We start from the raw sequence: 21,640 nt of genomic DNA on the forward strand, positions 1-21,640 counted from the left end.
GACAGTTGACCCAGATCCTCCATAGTTTCTTCCAATCATCCTTAAGAGAGGTGCCTTTGGGCACCATGAAGAACCACTTCATGAATTCAGTAAAAAATCTGAACAAAGTAGGATGACAGGCTCTTACACATACTCCCACCAGATGCAGGGGTTTTTTTTAGTGCAAAAGGCATTGTTTTCAGTGGAGGCATCCTGATGAGTATTCACATTGCTGGTCTTTAAAACAGGAGCTCCCAGTCCTACGGGACTTTTGTATGTGATTGTGCTGTCTACCATGTTGCTTGTAAATCTTGAAAGAGCAGTGAAACATGAGCCTTTCAGAGTAATTCCATTTATTACATTTTGTAACACGGACTGAAAACAAAGCATCTTTCCTCTTAATTTCTTGATGCGTTCTCTGCTTCTGGGTTGTTGAGGGATATAGTGGAAATAGCTAACACAGAGATGTTCAACAGATGGGTAAGTACGCAACCATTTATCCTGGTTAACTAACTAGCCAAGCGTTTGTACAGAAGTGGAGTTACCCTGGGTAAATCCATGGTACCCTTTCTTTCATGGTAAGAAATCTGCCCGTCCTCTCCCTGACAGGCTAGGTGTGTGCAGCAGCTCTGCTGAGCAAGGTGCCATACACAAAGCAATTTTGCTATGTGCAGATAATACCCAGGTGACCCATGTGAAGTTAAATCTCCAGAAGCCTGCCAACATCAGAAACATCCCAATGTACTGCAAATCCATGTTGACCCCCCCCCCAATGCAAACTCAACCCTAAATGTAGTGAAGAAAATAGGTTAAAAAAGTCACATTCCTTTTCTGAACGAGTATTGTGTGGATTCCCCTTCAGCAAGGACAAAAGAAATAAAAACTCAAGGCAATGAAACATAGGTCTCTGTTCAACTTTAATCTTTCATTTATGTTTGCTTCTCAGAAGTTTTTCAGTTAGCTAAATATACAGTTGAAGTCTTAATGATTCCTCTAAACCTGAAAAGGTGAATTTACTTTCTCATGTGTTTTTTTTAAGCTTATATTATTGATTGTTAAATATGAAAATAATCCTCCCCCCTCCGCTTTTACTCCTTTGGTGAGCTGTGGTTAGTCTCACTGCCATGATTTTCCTGAAAATGGCCATATAGCTGTAGCATAAAGTCATCTTTGCAAATATTATGCTAAAGAAAAAAATACAAGTCTGCTAATATGAAATCCTGTTTGGTGTGACCAAAATCTAAAATTCTAGAAGAAGCTGTAACATGTTCTATGGCATTAGCCAAAGAAAATTGTTATGAGTCTCTTTGGAGAGAAAACTGGAATAATACAAGGAAATCCCGTTTCTCAATGTATTGTGCTTTTCTGTAAGTAATTGAGTAAGATCTGAAGAAATCAGTTCAAATCACAATCTTCTTGGAAAAACTATGAATCTTAACCATATGTGAATATTGCAGGTATGTTATTAAAAAAAAAAAAATACACACTGAAGTGTTCAAACTGACATTTAAAAACTTCTAAAATGTGATACTGGAAAGAGCCATTTCTTGAGCTGTCCCATTTTATTAGGCAAATGAAAACTGTAAAGGATCATTAAAGTCCCATGCTTCAAATGCAGCCCTCCAAAGAGAGGGAATTTCCACAGATGTGCAACTGGTACGTGCAGCTGAGCTTCCCTTTTTCTTTCTAGCATGTCATATTGGCCATGGGCACCCCAGAGAAGGATGCTGTACTAGGCTGAATAAATAGGTTTAAGAGAGAAACCTGAAATCCAGAATCAGTAGATTAGATGAAAGGAATCCAGTATCCTTATCTAAAAATTAACTTTAGATATTCTGAAGGAAGAAGGGTGGTGGGGGTGGTGGGGGAATTGCCTTAGTACAGGTGAAATTTGTCACATATCCTTCACTAGATAGGATCACCCAGATCAATTGCAAATGTTGCTCAATTGTGTGTGAGCATTTTTTTCTTTGCTCTGTGTTGTACCTTCCTGTAGGACAATGTAGGGATGATAAGAATTACTCCCCGTGTTACTGTCTTCCTGATTTGCAGTGTTGAATGTAAACATACTCCAAACAAACCCCTTCATAGGCACTTAAGAAGAGAGTCCTCTTGAAGGTCCTCTGTATAGCTTGCAAAGTGTCCTTCCAGCATTGTGTTAAAACTACAGGCTTGCAAATAATCCATCCTAATTCTTTCTTTAAGTGTTTGGGTTTTTTAAAATTTGAATCTTCATAGCTTTATCTTACAGTTCCATTGAATTCTTGTGATTTAGTGCAATGGGTTTCATTTTATGTAAGAGCAGCAACAGAAGTCCTTGGTTAGTATCTGGAGGAGGACAAGGTTAAATTCTGTATTGAGATATGATTCATGAGTTGGTAGTTAGAGAGACTACTTGATACAAAGAACCAACAGCAGCAACAAAAAAAAACAAACCCTCCAAAAAGCCCAGAACCTTGAATGAGGTGAGAAGTGTTCATTGGAAAAGAGAACTCAGGATGTACGTAAGCATCAGGAGCAACATTAAAACCTTAGTGGTAGGCAGGAAGATGCTGGCACTGGACCAGTACACCTTTCGTTCATTCAGAAACTGAACAGGCCGGAAATTTTCAACCATGTAACTTGAGTTCTTCCCATCAAAGTGGACTGTGGAAAATTGAGAAATCTGCAGACATCAAAGAAAATGAATAGATCGTTAAACCCTTTTTCTGTGGAACACTGGAAATTGTGATATTCTAAATCTGCAGTGCCTTACTCTGTGGCATTGTTTTGAACTGTATGGATGCATTAAACCTTGCAGGAAACAATGTGATGGAGGCTAGTGCCAGAGGGCACTGACAAATGACCTGTTTTGGCCTTGGAAATCATGGGGACTTCCTTTTTGTGTGAGCCAGATGCTTTGTCCACCTCAAGGACCTGATTACACCAGTGCTCTTGACGCACACAGTCCTGTCCTTGTCCATCACGTCACAGTGACACAAAGTAAGAGGACTTTGCTTTCGAATTTCTAATTGCTTGCAAGCGCGACACTGGCCCAGAGCAAGCAGATGCTCGCCCTTGTGTACTGTGCTATGCTGACTGGTGTGTGGCTGAGCACTGACTGAAGTGCTTGGGAGTACACTGCAGGTAAGGAACTAAAATACAGATGCTGGCTCTCAGCCAGGTTGTGCTGGCTAGTAGTATTGCTGAGAGTCCATCGCAGGACACCTGAATTTTTTAATCGTGTACTCTGTCAGCTGAACAATCTGCATTTTAGAGGGAGTCATGATTCTGTCTCCTATTCCTCTCTGTAGGACACAAATGGGTTGCTTAAAGCTGATGCCGATAGGCTCAAAATTTGGATTTTGAAGTATTCTGTTCTGGTATCCTAATACTTACGAGAATAGAAGAAAAACAGTAACATTTTGGGGATGAGCAGATGACAGCCGTGGAAGTGCTGCTGCTGAAGCACTGAGTTAGGTGTTTACCTGTGGGGTTTTTTCACTTTCTTTTCACATCGCCATTTCCCCTTCCTTCTGCTTTCCTGCCTTTTTTTGAGAGATGATTTAATAGGGTCAAAAAACTGGCACTAAGGACAAGGATTAGGCTAATGCCAAGCAAGTGTTGTGTGTCATAGAACAAAGCGGTGGAGCAGCTAACAAGTGTGTGTTGTGTGAGCGAGCAGACAGATGAAGGGGCAAAATAACCATAAGCAGACCTTCCAGGCTATCCCTCTGCGACTTACCTGAGAAATACTGAGTTCAATTGGCTTCTCAAATACTGTCCAGATGACACCCTCATGGCAGTCAGGGGTGGTGAGGGAACCCTTGTACCGATAGTACCTTCCAAGATCTTCCTCAGGCGGGAGAAGAGAACTCAGTGGCAAAGGCTCCATCTGTGCTGTTTGCCCTAGACAGACCATGTGGAAATATCGCTTGTAACAAGCGCCGCTGTGGGTATTGTTCACATTTGTCTTCAAATGTGGCTGCTGCTCATGGCCGTGTAAAGCCTCATCCCCACGCATGCTTCCCACGTGCTGCTTCGCCGCTTGTGAAATCCCTGACTGCCAACCGCAGGGTCCCACACAGCACACGTTACGCACACCTCTTGTGATAACACATGGTTTAGGCATGTTTTTCTTCTCACTGTGCTTTCTCCTGTAGAAGCAGGAATACTCATCCTGGTTCGGGGGGTGTTCTTCACTGCAAATATGGAGAGCTAGATTTTCTCCCACCTGCAATGCTCTGAGTACTTGACAAACTAACCTCTATCTTTTGGCTTTGACTTTCAAGTAACGATCTCTACCGTAATTAGAACAGGATTGGACCGTGAACTACCTGGTAGTATATGTGCTGAAATAAATGTATGTTGCATTTTGACCAACAAAAGTGTCTTACCTTTGTATTTAATATTCTCTAATTCATTTATTAGAGTTGCATAGTTTTTATTTTCTTCTTCAATCTGAAACAGAAATATTTTGATTCCAAATCATGCTTTTCTCAACAACTGGTTGCTTTAAATTAATTGCAAATAAAACAGAAAAGACCCACAAGGCTAAAAGATAAGAGCAAGCAGAATATAGAAAAGGGTAAAGGAACTAAGTGCTGGCACTGAATGCCTGCAGAAGACAGAGAGGCTTAGGTCTTGGACTACTGTAACATTAACACAATCGATCACTCAGCCAAATTGCTGGTAGAGTTGAGATGAGCAGTTAAAAAATTTAGCTACCTACCTTTATAAAGAATGCTAACACAGCCACACCATCTGCATTTTTCTTCGCTTCTGTTATATCCAAAACATCTTCTCTTATGTGGACAACATGAAGCTGTAATACAATAGTCAAAGCCAATTATTTGTTCATTTTCCTCTACAGTTTGTTGTTGTTAAGTGCAGCCTGGCTGCTTCTCTGCACCTACGCTGCAGTGGGGCCAGAGCTGCTTTGCTGCTTACAGGCTGGGGACAGACAGCTTGAAGCCCTTGACCTCAGGCAGGAACGATGCAATAAATGGACTACTACAATTAAAAACTTCAATCATCAACAACAGTACCATCTCGTACAACTCCCCAGAAGGTGAAGCGCTCTGTGCGCTGCTGCAGCCCTCAATTTTCAGCATGTGCAGTGGAACAGGTAGATTTTTTACGTCATGGTTTGGAAGGGGGGTGGTTTCCTTCCACCAACCCATGTGTATCAGCACTGGAGACTTGTCTTGCCTTGAAGAGAGGGGGGTTTTTTCAGTTGTGTAGTTCGATTCATGGTTGCAGTCCCAGAAATGAATATATAATCTGAATAAGCAGTGTGAGAGTGTAATCAGACTGTATAGGCTGTGAAATATTTCTCCTCCCCAAAGGTTATATAACTCCAGATTTGTTGCCTGTCCTATGCCTTTGCTATGCAAAACTAGTGTGTTTTCCTGCGTGTTCTGGGTAGTGAGCAACGTGTCCTCGGTCCTTTATTTCCACTGTTGGGGTTTCATAGGAGAACTAGTCAGTAGTTTTTGTGCAACAGTATCTTAAAAAGCCAGAGTTCTTGAGTAAAAGTCATAATCCACAACAGTCTCACCTACCTCCATGGCCTGTTTTTCTCCATCTATGCTGTGCTCTGACCCGGGAAGGTATTGCTGCACACCTCGGACTCCCCAGTGCAAATGAAATTCTATTGCCTTGTATTTTCTTCCCAGACCTCCGCCTCCAATTTTAGGGGATGTGCTTAATGTTACTTTAACTGGGGAAAACAAATAAGTTGTTTTAAAAAAAAAAATACACAAGAGATTATACATTAACAGTATGTGAGAGTAGCAAGATGCATGTTCTTGAGGTTCAAATTTATCCTAAAGTTCTGGCTTGGTTTTTCATACCTGAATGTTCCAGAAGTTCAACTCTGCAGAAGCTGAACTCTTGCAAAATGCTAGCTGAGATTAATTTGAGATGAAAGGGAGAAATATCATAGAGCACTTCCCAGTAATATGCAACAGCATTTGGGGCTCCCTCTATGGCACAGCACTTGGAGATTCTCTTCCCATTTCTACCTGGGATTTGCTCTGTGAACTTGAATGTCTTGAGTAGAGCCTCACTTGCTGGGGAGCTGAGCTACCCATTATTTCAGCTGAATAAATAATAGTAAATAAAATAAATTTGGTGATACTTGTTTCCTTTTGTAAAATGGAGGAAAAGGACAGAGCACTACTTTGGATTGTTCTGGGGTAAGGGTTTTATAGACTTTTATGACATCCATTTATGTATCCTTTGGAGTATCATCGGTTAATTGCATTTTGAAGAAAACAGGGTAATAGCCTGTCTTTCCTTGATTGCACTGAGGGGATTTGTAGAGATTTGTTCACTAACATTATAACCCCGGGAGTGAAAGCTACCTATACCTTTCAGAAGACCCTATACTCCTTCATTTTTTGTCTAGGAGAATACCTTCTATCAAAGTATTCTTAAAAATAACTTTGATCCCAGCTTATTTGGTTTTTAAGCATCATTTTTATCTCCTATTGCCTGCACTGTAACATTTGTTTTAGGCAGGGTTTAAAGATATTCTGTTTTAATTTAGAGTAGTGTTGCAACTTAAGCCTAAGCATCTAAGTCATTATATCTATTTAATGCGATGCTTAATCTGTTGTTAACAGCAAAACAAAATTTTCTTAGGAGACACTTTTCTAGCTATAAATCACCATCACATCCTGTGCTTGAGACTTTTGTGATGTATTTTTAAAATTTACTTATTAGGATGTCTACATTAAGCACAGTACTTTTCTTTCCATAGGAAATATTGTTTTGACCTGGATTGAAGCCCCAGAGATTTCATTTCTGTTCTGAATTTCAAATGAACTGGAAGCTTGCGTGAGTCATTTAGTTACTTTGCTTTTTTTATCTGTAAATGGATGAGTAACATATCTTTGTTGGCTTTGTTTATTTAGATTCTAGGACCTTTGAGACTCTGACCTTTGCTATCTGCACATCATCAAACATGATGATAATCTAATCTCACGTAGAGCTTCTAATTGCAGCTGTAATTTAAGCAATAACAGTTCCAGTGTTGTACTCACTGTAGCCCAGGGATTGGTTGCCCTCAGAAGGAAGAAATTTTAAAAGCCCAGATAAAATCCTAATCCTTTTGCATAGTTGGGAATGATGAGAGTTCTGACCAATCCTTATGAATATTAATTTGTCTGTAAAAGGTATTTCTATGCACAGCAACTGTAATATGGAGATTCTAGAATATCATTCTGTAATGGGAAAGTCATTAACCCATGCACTGAAAACATGTCTTTTTCTTATGGTCTGTCAAAATACCAATGTTTTAAACTAGGACCTCTGGCTGTGAAAATCTACCCAGCTGTCTACCTTTCTACCTTTCCATTTTAAGTTAGGAAAATATTTGCCACTTGCAATTTTCCACTTTAGGGATTTGGCAGTTAAAACAATCCATCTAAGATTTTAATAACCCCTATAGATATTTTTTTAAAAAATGGCAACAGATTTATTTTTAAAGTTAAAGTAATTAACATAATATTGTTGAAGCATCATCATTAGTATTGCTTTTAGTGAAGAAAAGTGGAGGAAGTGAAACGGTTCTAAATTATATTCACTGATTCACTGTTTACTGATTTGCTGTTCACTGATTCATTGTTTACTGAATCAGTAAGTAGCTAATCAACAAGCTCACATTAGATTACTTCTGTTTGCAGAGAAAACAGGTTGAAATCTGAGAAGATTTCAGCTTATTGTTTAAAGAACTACTAAGACACACACACTGCGAGCCGCTGGTTCAATGACTTTCCCAGATTATGTTGTTCTTCAGCAGAATTCTTCTTTGTACAGGAGCAAGGGTTAGAAAGGGCAAGCCCAAAAATGAAGGGTATAAGAGCATTCAGCAGAAATTACATACCTCTGCCAAAACTGTTGTCCTAAACCCCCATACCCACCCACCTCCTAGTCCTAGAGGTTGTTGTTTGAGGTTCCCTAGACATCTCGAGTTCTGTTTCTGCATGTGCATAGAACCAATTTCTGCTGAGACACTCAAGGACTGTGTCCAGAATCCAAAAAAACAGATCATTCTCCCAAAGTTCCCAGAAAGCCTTACTTCAGAAGGTGTTCTGAAAGTTTCACTTCTGAAAGATAGGGGTGCTATCTTATTTTCGCTCCCTTGCTTTTAAGTAGCAGTAGCGATATCTAACACCTTGCCCAGAACATGGAAGAAGCGACTGGATGGTTCCAAGTGAAGGGACAAGTAAATCCCATAATAACAGTAATAATTTGACAGTACTTGCCTGTATGTCCATTATTTTCTATGTTCCACTTTGAAGACCCCTTCACATCATATCCTTCAAAATTCAGTGGCTTAAGGCTGTTGTCATAAACAACATTTCTGGTGACAATATTGATAGGTGACTGTTTGTTTCCTTTGCAGGTGGCGGCTGTTAAATGCCATTGTCGAGGATCTATTTAGGGATGAAGAAAATATTTTTTTTTCTGTAGACTGCAAATCCTTGATAAAGCCAAACCTCCCAACAGTCAATATATTCTTGTTTGGGAAATTTGAGACATCTTTGAAGAAAAAGCCTTTGGATGTTGGAATTTAATACAGGAACTTTCTTATATCATTTTTGGTAGTTTTAAAAATATTAATATGTGTCAGGAATGTTCTCTTAAGCTTAATAGGAAAATATGCACATGTAAATGGCTGTAAAATAGAAAGTGAACTACCATTGAGGTTGGCTGAGCTCTAGAAACTATAGAAACTTGGAAACTATAACAAAAACCAAAAAAAAGTGGTGATAGTGATGGTGCTGGGAGTGAAATGCTGCTCTCAGCACAGTCAGTTCCAGGAAGAGCTGGGCAGGACGCGGGGGTAAGCAAGGGAGCAGGCAGCCTAGGTGGATCCTGCTGGTAAAACAAAAGGTGCAGCTGTAGGTAGAACATTAGGATTTTTCATAACTGTCCTTAAGAATTTAAATAGCTGTCTATACCCAGCTTGCCGGGATGATTACCTCTGGAGCACATTCAGAGTTATTTTTATATTTGTAGCATTATCCTTGGTTGAAACAAAGTGAAGAGTTAGAACAAACACTAGTATCTTCAAAATACCCTTTTTTAGGTATCCTGTTCAGCACTTATGTTTGCATATAATGTGATCATGCAGCATTAAATGCTCACTTGTGTGAATTTTTACATTATTTCTACAAAGAGGCCCTTTGCAAAAGAATCCAAACACTGATGTGATTGGAAAAATAAATTGTTTAGCAGTACCTTCACAGTGTGGCTGTTCATACTTCTGTGACTGATAGCACCAATGGCCTCCAACTAAAAAAAAAAAATAAAAAAAAAATCAGATATTGAAAATCAGATGAATAAAAAGCTGTACAAGTTGTCCCTTGAGAAAGCAGATGGGAAATGGGGTTGCAACCTGAGATCCTCAGAGAGTGATGACTGGCCACACCGTTTTGACAACTTCTTATTTATGTCTGCCCAATTTTAATAGAGTAAGATGATTCATTTATTAAATATATAAACAGCAGTGGCTGGTAAGAGGTGAGTGCTTCAGCTGTAAAGTGTGGAGCACACCATCCAGCAAGTCTAGCTGGGTTCTAATATCAAATAATTCAAGAAAGAGCATAAAAATCCTGCAGTAGGCAGCTCTGTCTCTCTCTAGATCTCCTCCTGGTCTTGAATGAATCAGTTTACACCTGTAAATATTCCTTCCAGAAACCATGCTAGCATAAAATAGTAGAACTCTAGATGGGTTGCAGTTCTAAATAATTTGGTTTTGAAACTTTGGCTTCAGCAACTTCTTGAGGCAAAAGTTCCACATCTGAATATATGTAGTGTTAAAATAAATTTCCTTTTATCAGTTCTGTACTTGTCATCCTTTCATATACTTGTAAATTCACTTATGCAAGATGACTTATCTCACTCCGTTCCAGGAACTATTTTAAAGATTACTTGGTGCAATAGGGAATTTTAAGAAACGAAGGATCTCATTTCCTGAAAGAAAGAAAGAATCCTCAGTCTAACTCAGCTGTGATCCCACACAGATAGTTGAAAAATTTTTCAATAGAAGGTCTTAATCTTACTTTTTCAACGTCAGAAGAAATACAGAATTCAGAGGAAGAGAGCTGATTTAGCTTAAGTATATGTTGATCTAGCCAAGAAAGTAAGGACTAGCTTGTTTATCACAGCATGCTTCAGTGGCTGCTTATGACAGTTATAAAGTTTAAATGGACTTTAACAGCAATAGTTCTCTTTGGCTATTTAACTTTAATCAATAACAATTCAAAACCTCTTATAATCATGATTAATACTATCGTTTCTGTTTGCCTATGATTAGTAAATTATAGGTATTTTAATAAATGGCTAATCAATTTTTAGGGATTATTATGGAAGAGTCCTGTCATTAGATTGCTAATTACCATAATTTGTGATCTTTTATAAATCATCTGCTGGAAGGCTTGTAACTGCTTTCAACACCTTTATCTTCATATCAGTAGCATAGCAATACCATCGATCTATTAAGTATTTAGAAGAAGTTATAAATAGAACCTCGATGCAAAATGTGGCTAGCTATAACAACAGAAGGAGACCTGGATGAGCTTGTGGCAATTAATATATTCTTGAAAAATGATACTGTTTTAGTTCATCTCTCACAAAAATTAAATTTATGCTGAAAACTATAAATAATGTTGACTCACTTTCTAGTTCAACAAATGTTAAGTAATATTGAGGACAAAAGCAAATAATATTGCTAGATTTGTATTGTAAGAACTGTAGTGGTTTCTACATTGTTGTTCCATTAACATTTTGTAATTATCAAAAAATCGGTTTCAACAAGGTTTTATTTTCTGACACATTTCTAAACATACACAAAACTTAGCTTTAAGACCTGCCATTTCTAAAATTGATTGTGGCATTTTTTCAGGCCTGTGTACACAAGACAGTGGCCAGACCTCCAGCAGCGCTGAGCGATTTCTCATCTCCGCTGGGAAACAGCAGAACCATAAGTTTCAAGCACAGAATGTCACCAGGTGCCTTAATCGGTATTTTAATCAATAAATGCCTAGCAAATACCCGGTAAGCTGATCTTCACAATGCTTGGTTATGTTTCATATGTGTTAGTATTTGTACGGATGTATGACTGCGTTCATATTTTTGGCAAATGCTCTAGCCCGGTGTTCAGTATATGCTTTAACAATTGCTGTACCAGTACCCTGTGATTGCAAGTAGTCTTTCCTTCTTTGCAAGTTACATGTGCACAAACCTTCAGGAGGAAAAGTATCCCACTGCAGGAATAACCTGGACACAAATGTTTAAAGGTAGTAGCATCTATGCAGCATGAGGGGATAGTTACCTGCAAAGATTTGGTCTCAAACTCTTTGGGATGTGAGTTTAACCAGAGAGGAAAGTTGTCAGGTGAGAAATCAAGGTCAGTTGAGGTATTCTGGTCTGTTTACTGTAAATTCTTGGAACAAGGTCTACTGTTCTGGGTTTGTATAATGCCTTGCACAATGGGAGTGTGATCATGACTTATACATCAAAGCATTACTGTAATGCAAATCAAATTTTACAGTCAGTATGATTCACAATTAGGACTAAGTGCAGCAAGTTCATTGTCCATTGGGTTCAAGGTTGTGGAGCTTTTAGACCATGACCATAGAACCACGAAAATCAAAGATGACCACAGGAGATACTGAAGGAATGTAAATATCACCAAATCATATTGTCAGTGGTCCTGATACAATGTCTCTGTACCAGAGGAGTGAAATGGAAGTGGGTTATGGAGCCTTTCATTGCTGAGTCTGAGTCCAACTCTTCTCAAACAAAGCAACCACCGACTTTTTACCAGCTGATAGGTGTTTGGCAGGTTCTCTCAAATAAGCTTGTGGGTTTCAGTCACATCATAATAGATTGACACAAGAGCACGCTAAAAATCTTTCAGCCTGCACATCAAGATGATGGGGAGAAAAAGTTTAAAAAATTAAAAAAAAATAAAAATATCCAGCCTTCAGGTGTCTACTGCTGCCTTACATCCAGCACTCATGAGTATTCTTCCCTTCTTCTGTTGAATGCAACATACACCAAATAATTAGCGTTTAATTTTTGCAAGATTCCTGCAAAATTCCTAATGTCTACAAACTAACAAAGAATTAGTGTTTTTCTATCAAGTACTTATCATAGTTGTGGTTTAGAAAGTTGGATGGTATCAGTGAAGTAGAACAGGATATTAATTCAGCAGTTCGCAAGAAAAAGGTCCTTAGAGCTGTTAAATCTTAAACAATGAGCTAATTACACATTGCAGAAAGCCTGAGCAAACAATGAATTAATGTTTACTGTGAATTAGATTTTTTTTTTTGGTTGGCAGTAATGTAACATTAGGGAACTGGACCTTTTGTATAGATACCGCTCAGGATGAACCAAACTGCCATACACTGTGTCACTTACAAGGAAAATTTGCATTTGGATTTTATTTGAGTCAGGTGTGATGCCTCCCTGCGTATAGGGAACTTGGATTTACAATGGTCTTTTTTTCCCCCTGGGCTTTATGGCTTTATTTCTGAAGCAAGAAGGAAAGATACTTGTCACATCCAGTCAGTTGTCTGTGGTCTTAGGCATGATTATGCCCTAAGGTATGTTGTCTACTCTAGTTTTAATTGTCTGAGTGGCTCCTGCCACTTCCCTTAGGAGACTTTTCCACAGTCTATTAGCCTTCAGGAAATGCTTCCTGTTTAATAGCTTACGTTTTCCACTTGCTTATCTGCATCCCATCACTCCTAGAAATGTCACTGAACCACCCTAAACAATTCTTTTCCCTCCCTGGTGTTTACAGCATTCAAATAGTTCCTTTATAATCTGTAATTCCTGTTCTTGCTTCATCCATCCTTCGTCCCATCTCTTGACAACGTGCCCTTCACCTTTTCACCATTTCCACTTCAGTCTTTCGTCTCTTTCTCCGAAGCCCCTTTCTTACAGGGACTCAGTACACATGAGATCCCATCCTGCAGTCCTCTCACCTGGCTGCTCTTCCAATCAGACCTCATCTCCCCCATTCTCTTTCCTGCTGTTTATTTTATTGCCCAGAAAAATGCAGCAGAAAGTGGGGTTTTTGGTCACTTGGGGGTTTTGTTTGTTTTTTGCAGTTGAGGTACTGAAACCATTGCTGTGATATGAGCTGCCCTGGAGGGTTTCATAGCTTACTCCCATACCTTGCTGGTGCACGTGAGTTAAGCCATGAGCATCCACACTTTGCTCAGGAAAGTATTAGATGCTAGCCAGGATTTCCAAAAGCTCCTTGCCTAATTGGCATTAAATACAGACATTTGCATTGCTGTCACCATTGGAAGTACTACAATTCAGTACACATATACATTCAGTATACATATACACCTGGACTCACAATTCTTATGTTATCGACTCTATCTGGCTCTTACATTGTATTATGGATTCTTGATTTAAGTGGCAATGCACCATATCAGAGGTGTCACCCTGACTTTACTGGGTTTTAATTTAGAGTAGGGCTGAACTAGGCTGAAGGCCTCCTCTTCCTTCACAAAGGTCAAGACAGTTAAATTTAGGGAGTCTCTCTTGGCAAGTAAGCAGTCCTACTTATCTCTGTTTCTTCCTTGTCAAATTTACAACTGGTTTCCTGACCAAAGCTGTTTTTTTGGCACCAGAATAGCTGGAAAACAATACAGTTACGTATTGTTTTCATTTTATTGTAAATGTTTTCAATTGTTTTAGCTATCAAGCCTAGCTTGGAAACTTGAGGCAAAAAATTCCTTCAGTTGAGAACTCCCTCTTCTGTTCACTTACGCAGCTGGATGGAGGACAGTGCTCCTGGCTGGAAGCCAGGGTGTTAGCAGTTTGCCAAGGGGCTATTGTGTGATCTAGGAAAAGACCCTTAAGCTCTTTGGCCCATAGTCAGATTGCCTGAATTCCATAAAAGTTCCTAAATCTACTTTGTCCTACTTGTTCCATGCTTACTGCCCTACTTGGACCTGTTGAGTTGCTGCGTGGAAGCCCACATCTCTGACTCAGTGCCGTGAGACAGGTGGTATTCAGGCTAGATGAAAATTGGCCTTTTAACTTGTCCATCCGCCCAAAGGGTTACTAAAACAGGTTGTGTCCTTCTGAATAAAGTAGCTGGAAATCTATTAATTTTGTATGTTGATGGTTAGCTATTTTTTTAACTATATTTAGTCTCTTGAAGTGTATGCCACAAATAGCCTGAAGTACTGAGACAGTAAGAATATCCCCTGTTGCTTTTTAGTTAAAATCCCTTCTCTCCCTTTCACTGACTGACTCCTTTGTTTGTCCCATCAGGTCTCTTGTCACCCTCTTTCAGCCATGTCCTCGCTGACAATTCGTTGTTTTCTGAGACACACAGCTGATAGTGCTCCCTCTGCACTGCTGTTTTTCAGAAAGCCCGGGCTGCCCTGAACGGCATAGTTCTCATTACTGCACTATTGTCCACTGGTTTCAAATCCATCCCTAAAATCTGTTGTAACCACCGGCTTTGCAGCAGAGTGAAGGCTGGCCTTTTCCATGAAAATGGCAAAAGCTGGTTTTGCATGCGGTGTATTTTTAGCTTTGGTTTGTGTTGGGCTTGTGCTATTTTTAGCTTGTTTTGTGAAACTTGTTATCTTAAGTACAAAAGACAAAGAAACTTAAAATCAAGTGGAATCTAAGTCTGTCTTTCTAATTAATGAGATTGTTGAACAAAAGCTGAGCATATATACATAAGTCTATTTATACATTCTTAAGTATTACACATCCTCAGGAAGTCCTGATCAACTACTTTGACAGGCAAAATCAGTTCCAAATGTTTACGTCTAGATTTGTGTATCTCTAACCATGTAAAACCAAATGTTTGTGATCATCCATCTCTTTTCCATTCACTTTTACCTGGAAATTTTATTTTTCATAACGATATACATCTATAGGTAGGTACATTCCAAGATATTATGGGGAGTTAACCTTGAAAATAAGCTTTATTGTACTAGTGAAGCATTACACGTAACCACATCTGATTTGAGCACAGTGTTTATAATTTGCACATGTGTACATAAATCACATGCTCAATGAGGTCTTTGTCTGCAACACGTATAAAGGAAAAATCCAAAGAGATTGGAGGATGCTAGATATGCCCTATAAACACTTGCAAACTACTTCCTTTGTGTCAGAGAGAGGAAAATGTTTTTAGCTGTGACCTGTGATACTGTTGTAGCCTCTGTCATATATATGTGTCCTCATAAATTTGCTGTATCAGAGAAGGAAGCTGGCCTTTAACAAAAAATGAGTATCCAGGGCTAAGGTGATTTGCTTCTGTGGGGTATTTTGCTTTGCTTTGTTTACAACAGAGGCAGTGTCAAATAAAATTCAGGAATCCTTTTTTTAGTATTTAAAAAATTTAGTTCAAACAAATTACATTCTGGCTTTACTGTCCTTTTGTAGTCTTTTGTGCTGCGTTTATGATGACTGATTCTACAGTTAGAAACGTGACTAAAAATCTAATACCAGGCCATTAGATATATTCTGCAATATAACAAAACATCTCCTGCAATGCCACAAACAGGGAAAAAAGCCTCTTTGCATGAAGACAGACACCTAGCTGAAGAACTGGACCTTGCAGCATGTCTTGAGGACCTAAAGGTTTGTGCTGGTTATTTGGACAGTTAAGAGAAAGGTGTTTCACAGCAGTGCCTGTCTCTGAAAATGCTTTTCTGCTTCCAGTCTTCAAAATCTAAATGTAAGAACTAGGAGAAACCGTGACTCCGGTTTTCTTACATATCGCAGTGCACAGCTTGCAGCATATAAGGGATATTCCAACTCTCAAGCTGATACCTTTTGCTATAGGAGAAAGGAGAGTAATTCTTAAGCTGAAGTAATGTCACTTGTCACCTGCGTATGGCTCCTTTGTATGGCTTCTACCATGATCCTTTCCTTCCCTGAGCTGAAGTGAGGAACAGCAGGAAAGCACCTGGCTGGGATGCTGGAGAAGGACGAGGTGATGCAGCACATTGCAGTTCTGCTTGAGGTCAGCTAAACAGTGAGTTAATACAAACTGATGACAATGTAGTGTACTCACGCTAGTCAGGCTGATCCTTAAATGGAGCATTAATAATGTGATTGGGTCCACCGTGTACATGGAAAATTGCCCACTCACTGCATGTCATCAGAAACAGACTGCAAACAAGTGAACAATGATTTTTGAACTTGGAGCTGTGATGCCCTTGGATGCATCAGCCTAATAAAAAATCTGTCTGCTCAGGAACCTTGATGCCTATCGAGACATCGCATAGATGTATGCTGCCTTAGGCACAGCAAAGCAGGATTCCTCTCATCTGTGATATCAGTCATTCATCACTACATGCTATATGCAATCACTCTTCAGCAGTTCAGAAGTCATGTACAGGGATGAGGGGCAGTTCTTGGATTCGTATGTGATGGAGACAGTAGAGGTGATCTTATAACGCTTACATGGGTAATTCTTTGAGAGGAAGTCAGGATCTGCAGATGAATGTAGATTACAGCAAGATGTGTCTGCACAGTACATATTCTTGAATAACTTCACACATAGACTGATGTGAAGAGAATCAAGGCATTCCTGGTCTGAAACAAATTTATCCATATGTGCAATGCAGATATATCTGAATGCCACACCTGGCAGGCTGCAGAAATGTAAGAAGTTAAAAACACTTCAAAGTTTATTGCCTATAGGACTCTAATACTGTCTTGTAGCTGCCTTTCAGGAGTCTTCCAGTGACACACAATGTTGTTTCTTTGCCCGCTGGGCTTGGTTCTCTGCCCCCCCAGATGAAACAGGCTGTTTCATTCAGCTGAGCTAACTGAAGAGCTGCTCTCTGACTCCACTGTCTCACCTGCTGCTCTGCCACAAGCACTTTTCTCTCTTTTGCTGAATTTTAGTGTCAAAGAGAGAGTGAGAATGAAATTGTTATAATGCCATACCACTTTGTGCCTTTATCATAGACTGTGGAAGGAAATAAGTGCATGCTGAGGTTACAGGATTTGCATCCTTAGATACCCTGGTCAAGCAGTCTGCACCCTTTCTTCTCTCAGCCATAAAACACCTCCAATTGTAAGCCAAATATGCCAGTGAATATAACAGTGGCTCAACCTCTGTTCACCATAACAGTCCCTCTTATAGACTTAATTTGCTAAAATTTAATTGCAGGATCCACAGTTAATGGGAAAGTTTATTAGTGAAAGAATTTCAGCGTTTCAAAGCTATTAAGCACTAAGTGCTGCTACTTGTTCAGCACAGTTGATAAAGCTAGAAAATTCTGTGCTGCCAGAAGCCTGCTTGTGCAGTTTGAGTAGCTGTATGGAGAGGGGAGAGCACAGAGCAGTATCAGTGGGTATCTCCTGCTCTCGGTGCACACTCAGCAACCTGACAAACGAGAGCTTTTGTTTCTTCTTGCACACAGTGGATCTGACAATGATGGCATACACTGATATGTATGGATGACGATAGGTAGACTCAGATAAGCCTTTAAATCTATTTTGGCAGCTTGAATGATGACAAGGAAGAAAGAAAAGGAAGCCCTAAGCGATGCGTCCTGCATAAAGATCATAACTTGAGATCAAAAGTCTGTCTGCACTGAGATAGTCAAGGTAACTACTTTGAGATAATGTCAGTGATAGCTTGTCAGTTATATTTAATCATGTGTTGGATTAGGTGGGTGGACAGAGGGAAATTCAGGCAATCCATATGTCCTAAAGCACCTATGGATTACTGCCTAAAGCAGCTATGGCTTACTGCCTTTTCTGTGTGTTCTAGGTCTTACATTGCAGTTATTATTCTTCTTTCTTAAACAACTGAAAATGCAACTTTTCATCCCAGAGTGTATCTAAGTGCACCAGCATCCCAATTTTCCCAACCCTAAAATGGATTTGAAACACAACTATAAATATGTGTGCAATCTATACCATTAGAACTGGAAATGGAAGAAGTTACAGCATCTTGGTTTTATGCTGCTTATAGAGATATTGGGTATACTTCATATTTGAATGGCCCTGAAGAAACATCAGACTGAGAATTAATGCTGACAATGTCAATGTCAGCACAGTTACATAAATTTTATGTTTGTGAAAGTTAAAAGTATGCAAGTAGAAATACAGAAAATTAGAGGAATCATGTTCTGTCATGCATCAATCTTTTGGAGCACTAGAGCATGGACTGTGGGAGAATGTCTTCTCATGGCTGAGTCCTGGTCTGTGATAAAGAAAAAGGTTAAAATATGCTGGGGTTCATTCCATTCCTCTTAAAGAAAATTATTTTTTCAGTAACACTTGGTGCTTGCTGTAACCCCACCACAAAGCTTCTAGATGAATGTACATTACTGTCCTCTGCAACTGTTGTTCTCCGAATGGCACTAGACTGAATTTACCGTTAATAAAACCTCTCTCTCAAAAGGTTTGGAATATTCCTGTTGGAACATTGCAGACATTTTGCCTTTCTTCTGCCTGTCTAATAGTATTACCAGAGGGTCAATCTCTGATCTCTCAAAGGAATCAAGCAAGCCATTTGAGGTGCATCACGCAGCTATCAATTCAATATGGTAACTGAGATCCATGTAAGTCAGTGGATGAGCTGCTGGACAGAGATTCAAGCGAGATGGTTTCTCTTCCTGGTGCTGGTTGATCTCTGGGCAGGTGACTGCACCAATGTGCCTCAGTTTCCCTTTTGTAGAATGGGAACTATACATTCTTCATTATAGATAATGAAGCTTGCTCCTTTATAAAGCCCTCTAAAGACTATTAGTAATAATTTTAAAACATAGGTGCTATGATATTAAGACAGATCAAGGCTGAAAGCAATTTGAAAGATTAGCAATCAGTCATATTGACTATTTAAGTGTGGTGAATTATGAGGCTGCCCAGATTAGAAAAACAACCCTGGTGGAGGTATGTTAAATGAGCTGATAAGTGGATATCAGTCAAGCTGCTTCTGAAAAGTGGTAAGGTAGAAACGAAATGCTTATTTTTTTAAAAAAGATACCTTCCAAGTATAACACAAATAATTCAGGCTGATTCTCAAAAGTTGAGGTTTCTTGAAATGTTTAGCCTTTAACTTAGCATGATGTACCCTGTGAAGCTGCTACCCCAGGGAAAAGGTTTGGAAAAGAAGGTGAGGGAGAGAGCAGATTTCTTGTGCGTTAATGACTGTGTAGTTTGCCTCTACTGGCAATAATCATGGTGGGGAAAAAAAGCAACAAAAAGTACTACATGCATTCCCTATCTTACTTCCATCTGCTAAAGCACTAATTATTAATGCTAATCTAATAAAGCCCATAAGGGTTTTCTAAATGGTCTTTCAAGATCCTGTAATAAATCCCTTAATAGAGCAGTAAATTTAGTAAAGTGTTAATCAGTGAGTAATCAATATCAAGCAAACACTAGTTGTAGACTTTGGAAGAGCAAAGGTTCTTTGTGTTTCTGTTTACCTGTACCACATGTGGGAAGCCTCTGGAGAGAGAATACCTACAAAATACAGACTAGGGAAGAGGGTAGGTACTTGAACTATCAGGTAAGAATCTGGAAAAGGCAAGCTACTGAGTCATGGATATGGAGAATTAACTAAGAACAGAAAACTAAAATGTGGGGAATCCCCCCCCATTTCCCCAGGGCTCAGGCTGTGCTCCTTAAGGTACTTTCTGAGCATCTCGGACCTCTGTTACTTTAAGTCTGGTGACTGAATCTTGATCTGCTTTAAAACCGTGTCCCTTTAATAGGCTCTTGGTGCAGTGCTTCCCTCTGATACCTCTGATAATATTGTATCTCTTTTTTTTCCTTAATGCAGTCTAGTCTATTTTAGTGCAAACAATAGACCCTTCATTACTATTAAGAACTGCAGTGTTTATCTTTAATTTTGAGGCTGTGTGCTGATATTTACATAGGAAAGGTGATTTATTCAATGTTATAGCATTGCTGATCTAATAGAAGCATAAAAATACCTTCTGCATTTTTCAATACTAATTATAGACTGCTATTTAATCTAGTCATCGTAAGTGCATAGTGTACTTATGTACATAGTGCACACAGTGCAAAAATAGATGGATCTGCTGGGCTAATGCAGCAAAAGATGTATTGTTCTTTCTCTCTCAGTAGGCAACCATAAGAATTTCATCTTATATCATAAACTGCAAAGCAATATGAGTGGAAAACTAAAACAAGCTATCTGAAGTTTTAAGAAGTTTACAGATAAAGAAATTGTGGTTTGATTTTTTAAATTTACATATATAGTTAACTATAGACATCAAGTCAAACGTCATTGATTTTTCTTGGAGGAGGAAGGCAACTAGAATCTCTAAAGGTGAAAAAAACCCCACAAACCCACTCATTCATTCCTGAGAAAAGTCTATACTTAATATTTTACCACAAATAATAAAAGTCAGAGAAATAAATAAAACATCTTTCATTTGTCATATAGAAGAATTAGAAGGTCTCTACTGTATGTACTGATACTCAGAAACAAATCATAAATAAGAGTAACCTTGGTACATGGGGTTAGAAAGAGCAGGCAAGGACTTACCTACTGCCTCTGTCTTGAGAATGTGCAGAGAGAACAGAACAAGGAACAGCAATTCCATTATCTATTTTAAATAGGCTCAGTGTTGAAACCAGAATTGATTAGACTTCTTAGGATGTGATCATATTTCTGCTCTCAGTTTTATACTGGAGTAAGTAGTCCTGGACAGACCTGAAAGCCATAGCCAGGAAGGTGAACTCCTCCCCTTTGTAATTTCTCCAGATTTACCCTACTCCTGATTTGCCTAAATTTATTCATTTCTCCAAAATGAATGGCAAACGGAGTAAGGCTTTCTAGCACTAAGCAAATAGCCTGTAGTGAATAACTGATACTTTGCAACCTATGCACATTTAGTAACCTATTACTAAAATGCTACTTTTTTATTTACTGGGAGCTTTTTTTTTTAATGACAGCCCCTGTGACATTCAATTAATGCATGTGTTATGGTTAGTATTTTGTTTCAAAAAACCCCAATGAAACAAACAAAAACCCAACTCCCTCACACCCCCTCCATCCCTACCCAGCAACCCTCCAAACAGCTGCTCAGGATTGGGGTAGATTTGTGAGACTGGAAAATGAGACTTCTGTGTGCAGTAACAGGAAATGTTTATTAGGTGGCATACCAACACCTTACTTATATATGCTTTTGCACTTAGTGAATTAACTGAGAACATACCTTTTTTTTTTTTTTTTTTGGTTGGAGGTGTGTGTGTCCTTTTTTTTGTTTGTTTTTAAATAATACTTTTTCTTAACTTTCCTGCCACTGGTACTATAGTATAATATATACAGATTTTTTTTTGAAAATTTTTTATCCTGTCCCCTTTGCTTTCCTATCTGAATGTTTTAATTCCATGTGTCTGGTCAGTGGCAATTCAGGCTTTATGTTCAACAAATAAAGGTGTGTACAGAAAAGTAACACTACTACTTTTTGCTCAATAGTCTCTATTATAGACACATTTTCATTTTTTCATTTGGGGTTGGATTTTGATATAGCTGAGGAAAACAAAAGAGAGAGTGCAACTTCTTCTTCCCCTTCCCCAAATGCCTCTCTGTCCATGGGGTGCAACCCACATGCTGGGTTGGGTGCAAGAAGAGCAGGATGCTTGACCTAGTGCTCCTCTGTGAAGGGCTGGACAG

At 39.0% G+C, this 21,640-nt stretch overlaps 1 protein-coding gene across 1 annotated transcript; it reads right to left on the bottom strand.

Annotated features, from left to right (window-relative positions):
* Positions 1–408: 408 nt before the first annotated feature.
* Positions 409–20,675, bottom strand: CA4 (carbonic anhydrase 4). Its single transcript, XM_075032974.1, has 8 exons — positions 20,507–20,675; positions 9,211–9,264; positions 8,232–8,402; positions 5,523–5,680; positions 4,691–4,783; positions 4,356–4,419; positions 3,704–3,867; positions 409–2,644 (listed from the first exon to the last, which is right to left on the bottom strand). Exons 1-8 carry the CDS (start codon positions 20,562–20,564, stop codon positions 2,456–2,458), a joined length of 951 nt encoding a protein of 316 aa, XP_074889075.1. The 5' UTR covers positions 20,565–20,675; the 3' UTR covers positions 409–2,455.
* Between the last annotated feature and the right edge of the window lie 965 nt (positions 20,676–21,640).

The sequence above is a fragment of the Buteo buteo genome, chromosome 7 (assembly GCF_964188355.1).
Source record: "Buteo buteo chromosome 7, bButBut1.hap1.1, whole genome shotgun sequence".
Classification (NCBI taxonomy): Eukaryota; Metazoa; Chordata; class Aves; order Accipitriformes; family Accipitridae; genus Buteo; species Buteo buteo.

Bases quoted from the DNA above. Each gene is read 5' to 3' on its own strand.
- CA4 (XM_075032974.1), bottom strand. From the start codon at position 20,564: ATGGAATTGCTGTTCCTTGTTCTGTTCTCTCTGCACATTCTCAAGACA. The intron at 8,403-9,210 runs GTACTGCTAAAC...ATCCCTAAATAG, and splicing joins TGAACAGCCACACTGTGAAG to ATCCTCGACAATGGCATTTA. The intron at 4,420-4,690 runs GTAGGTAGCTAA...TTTCTGTTTCAG, and splicing joins TGTTAGCATTCTTTATAAAG to ATTGAAGAAGAAAATAAAAA.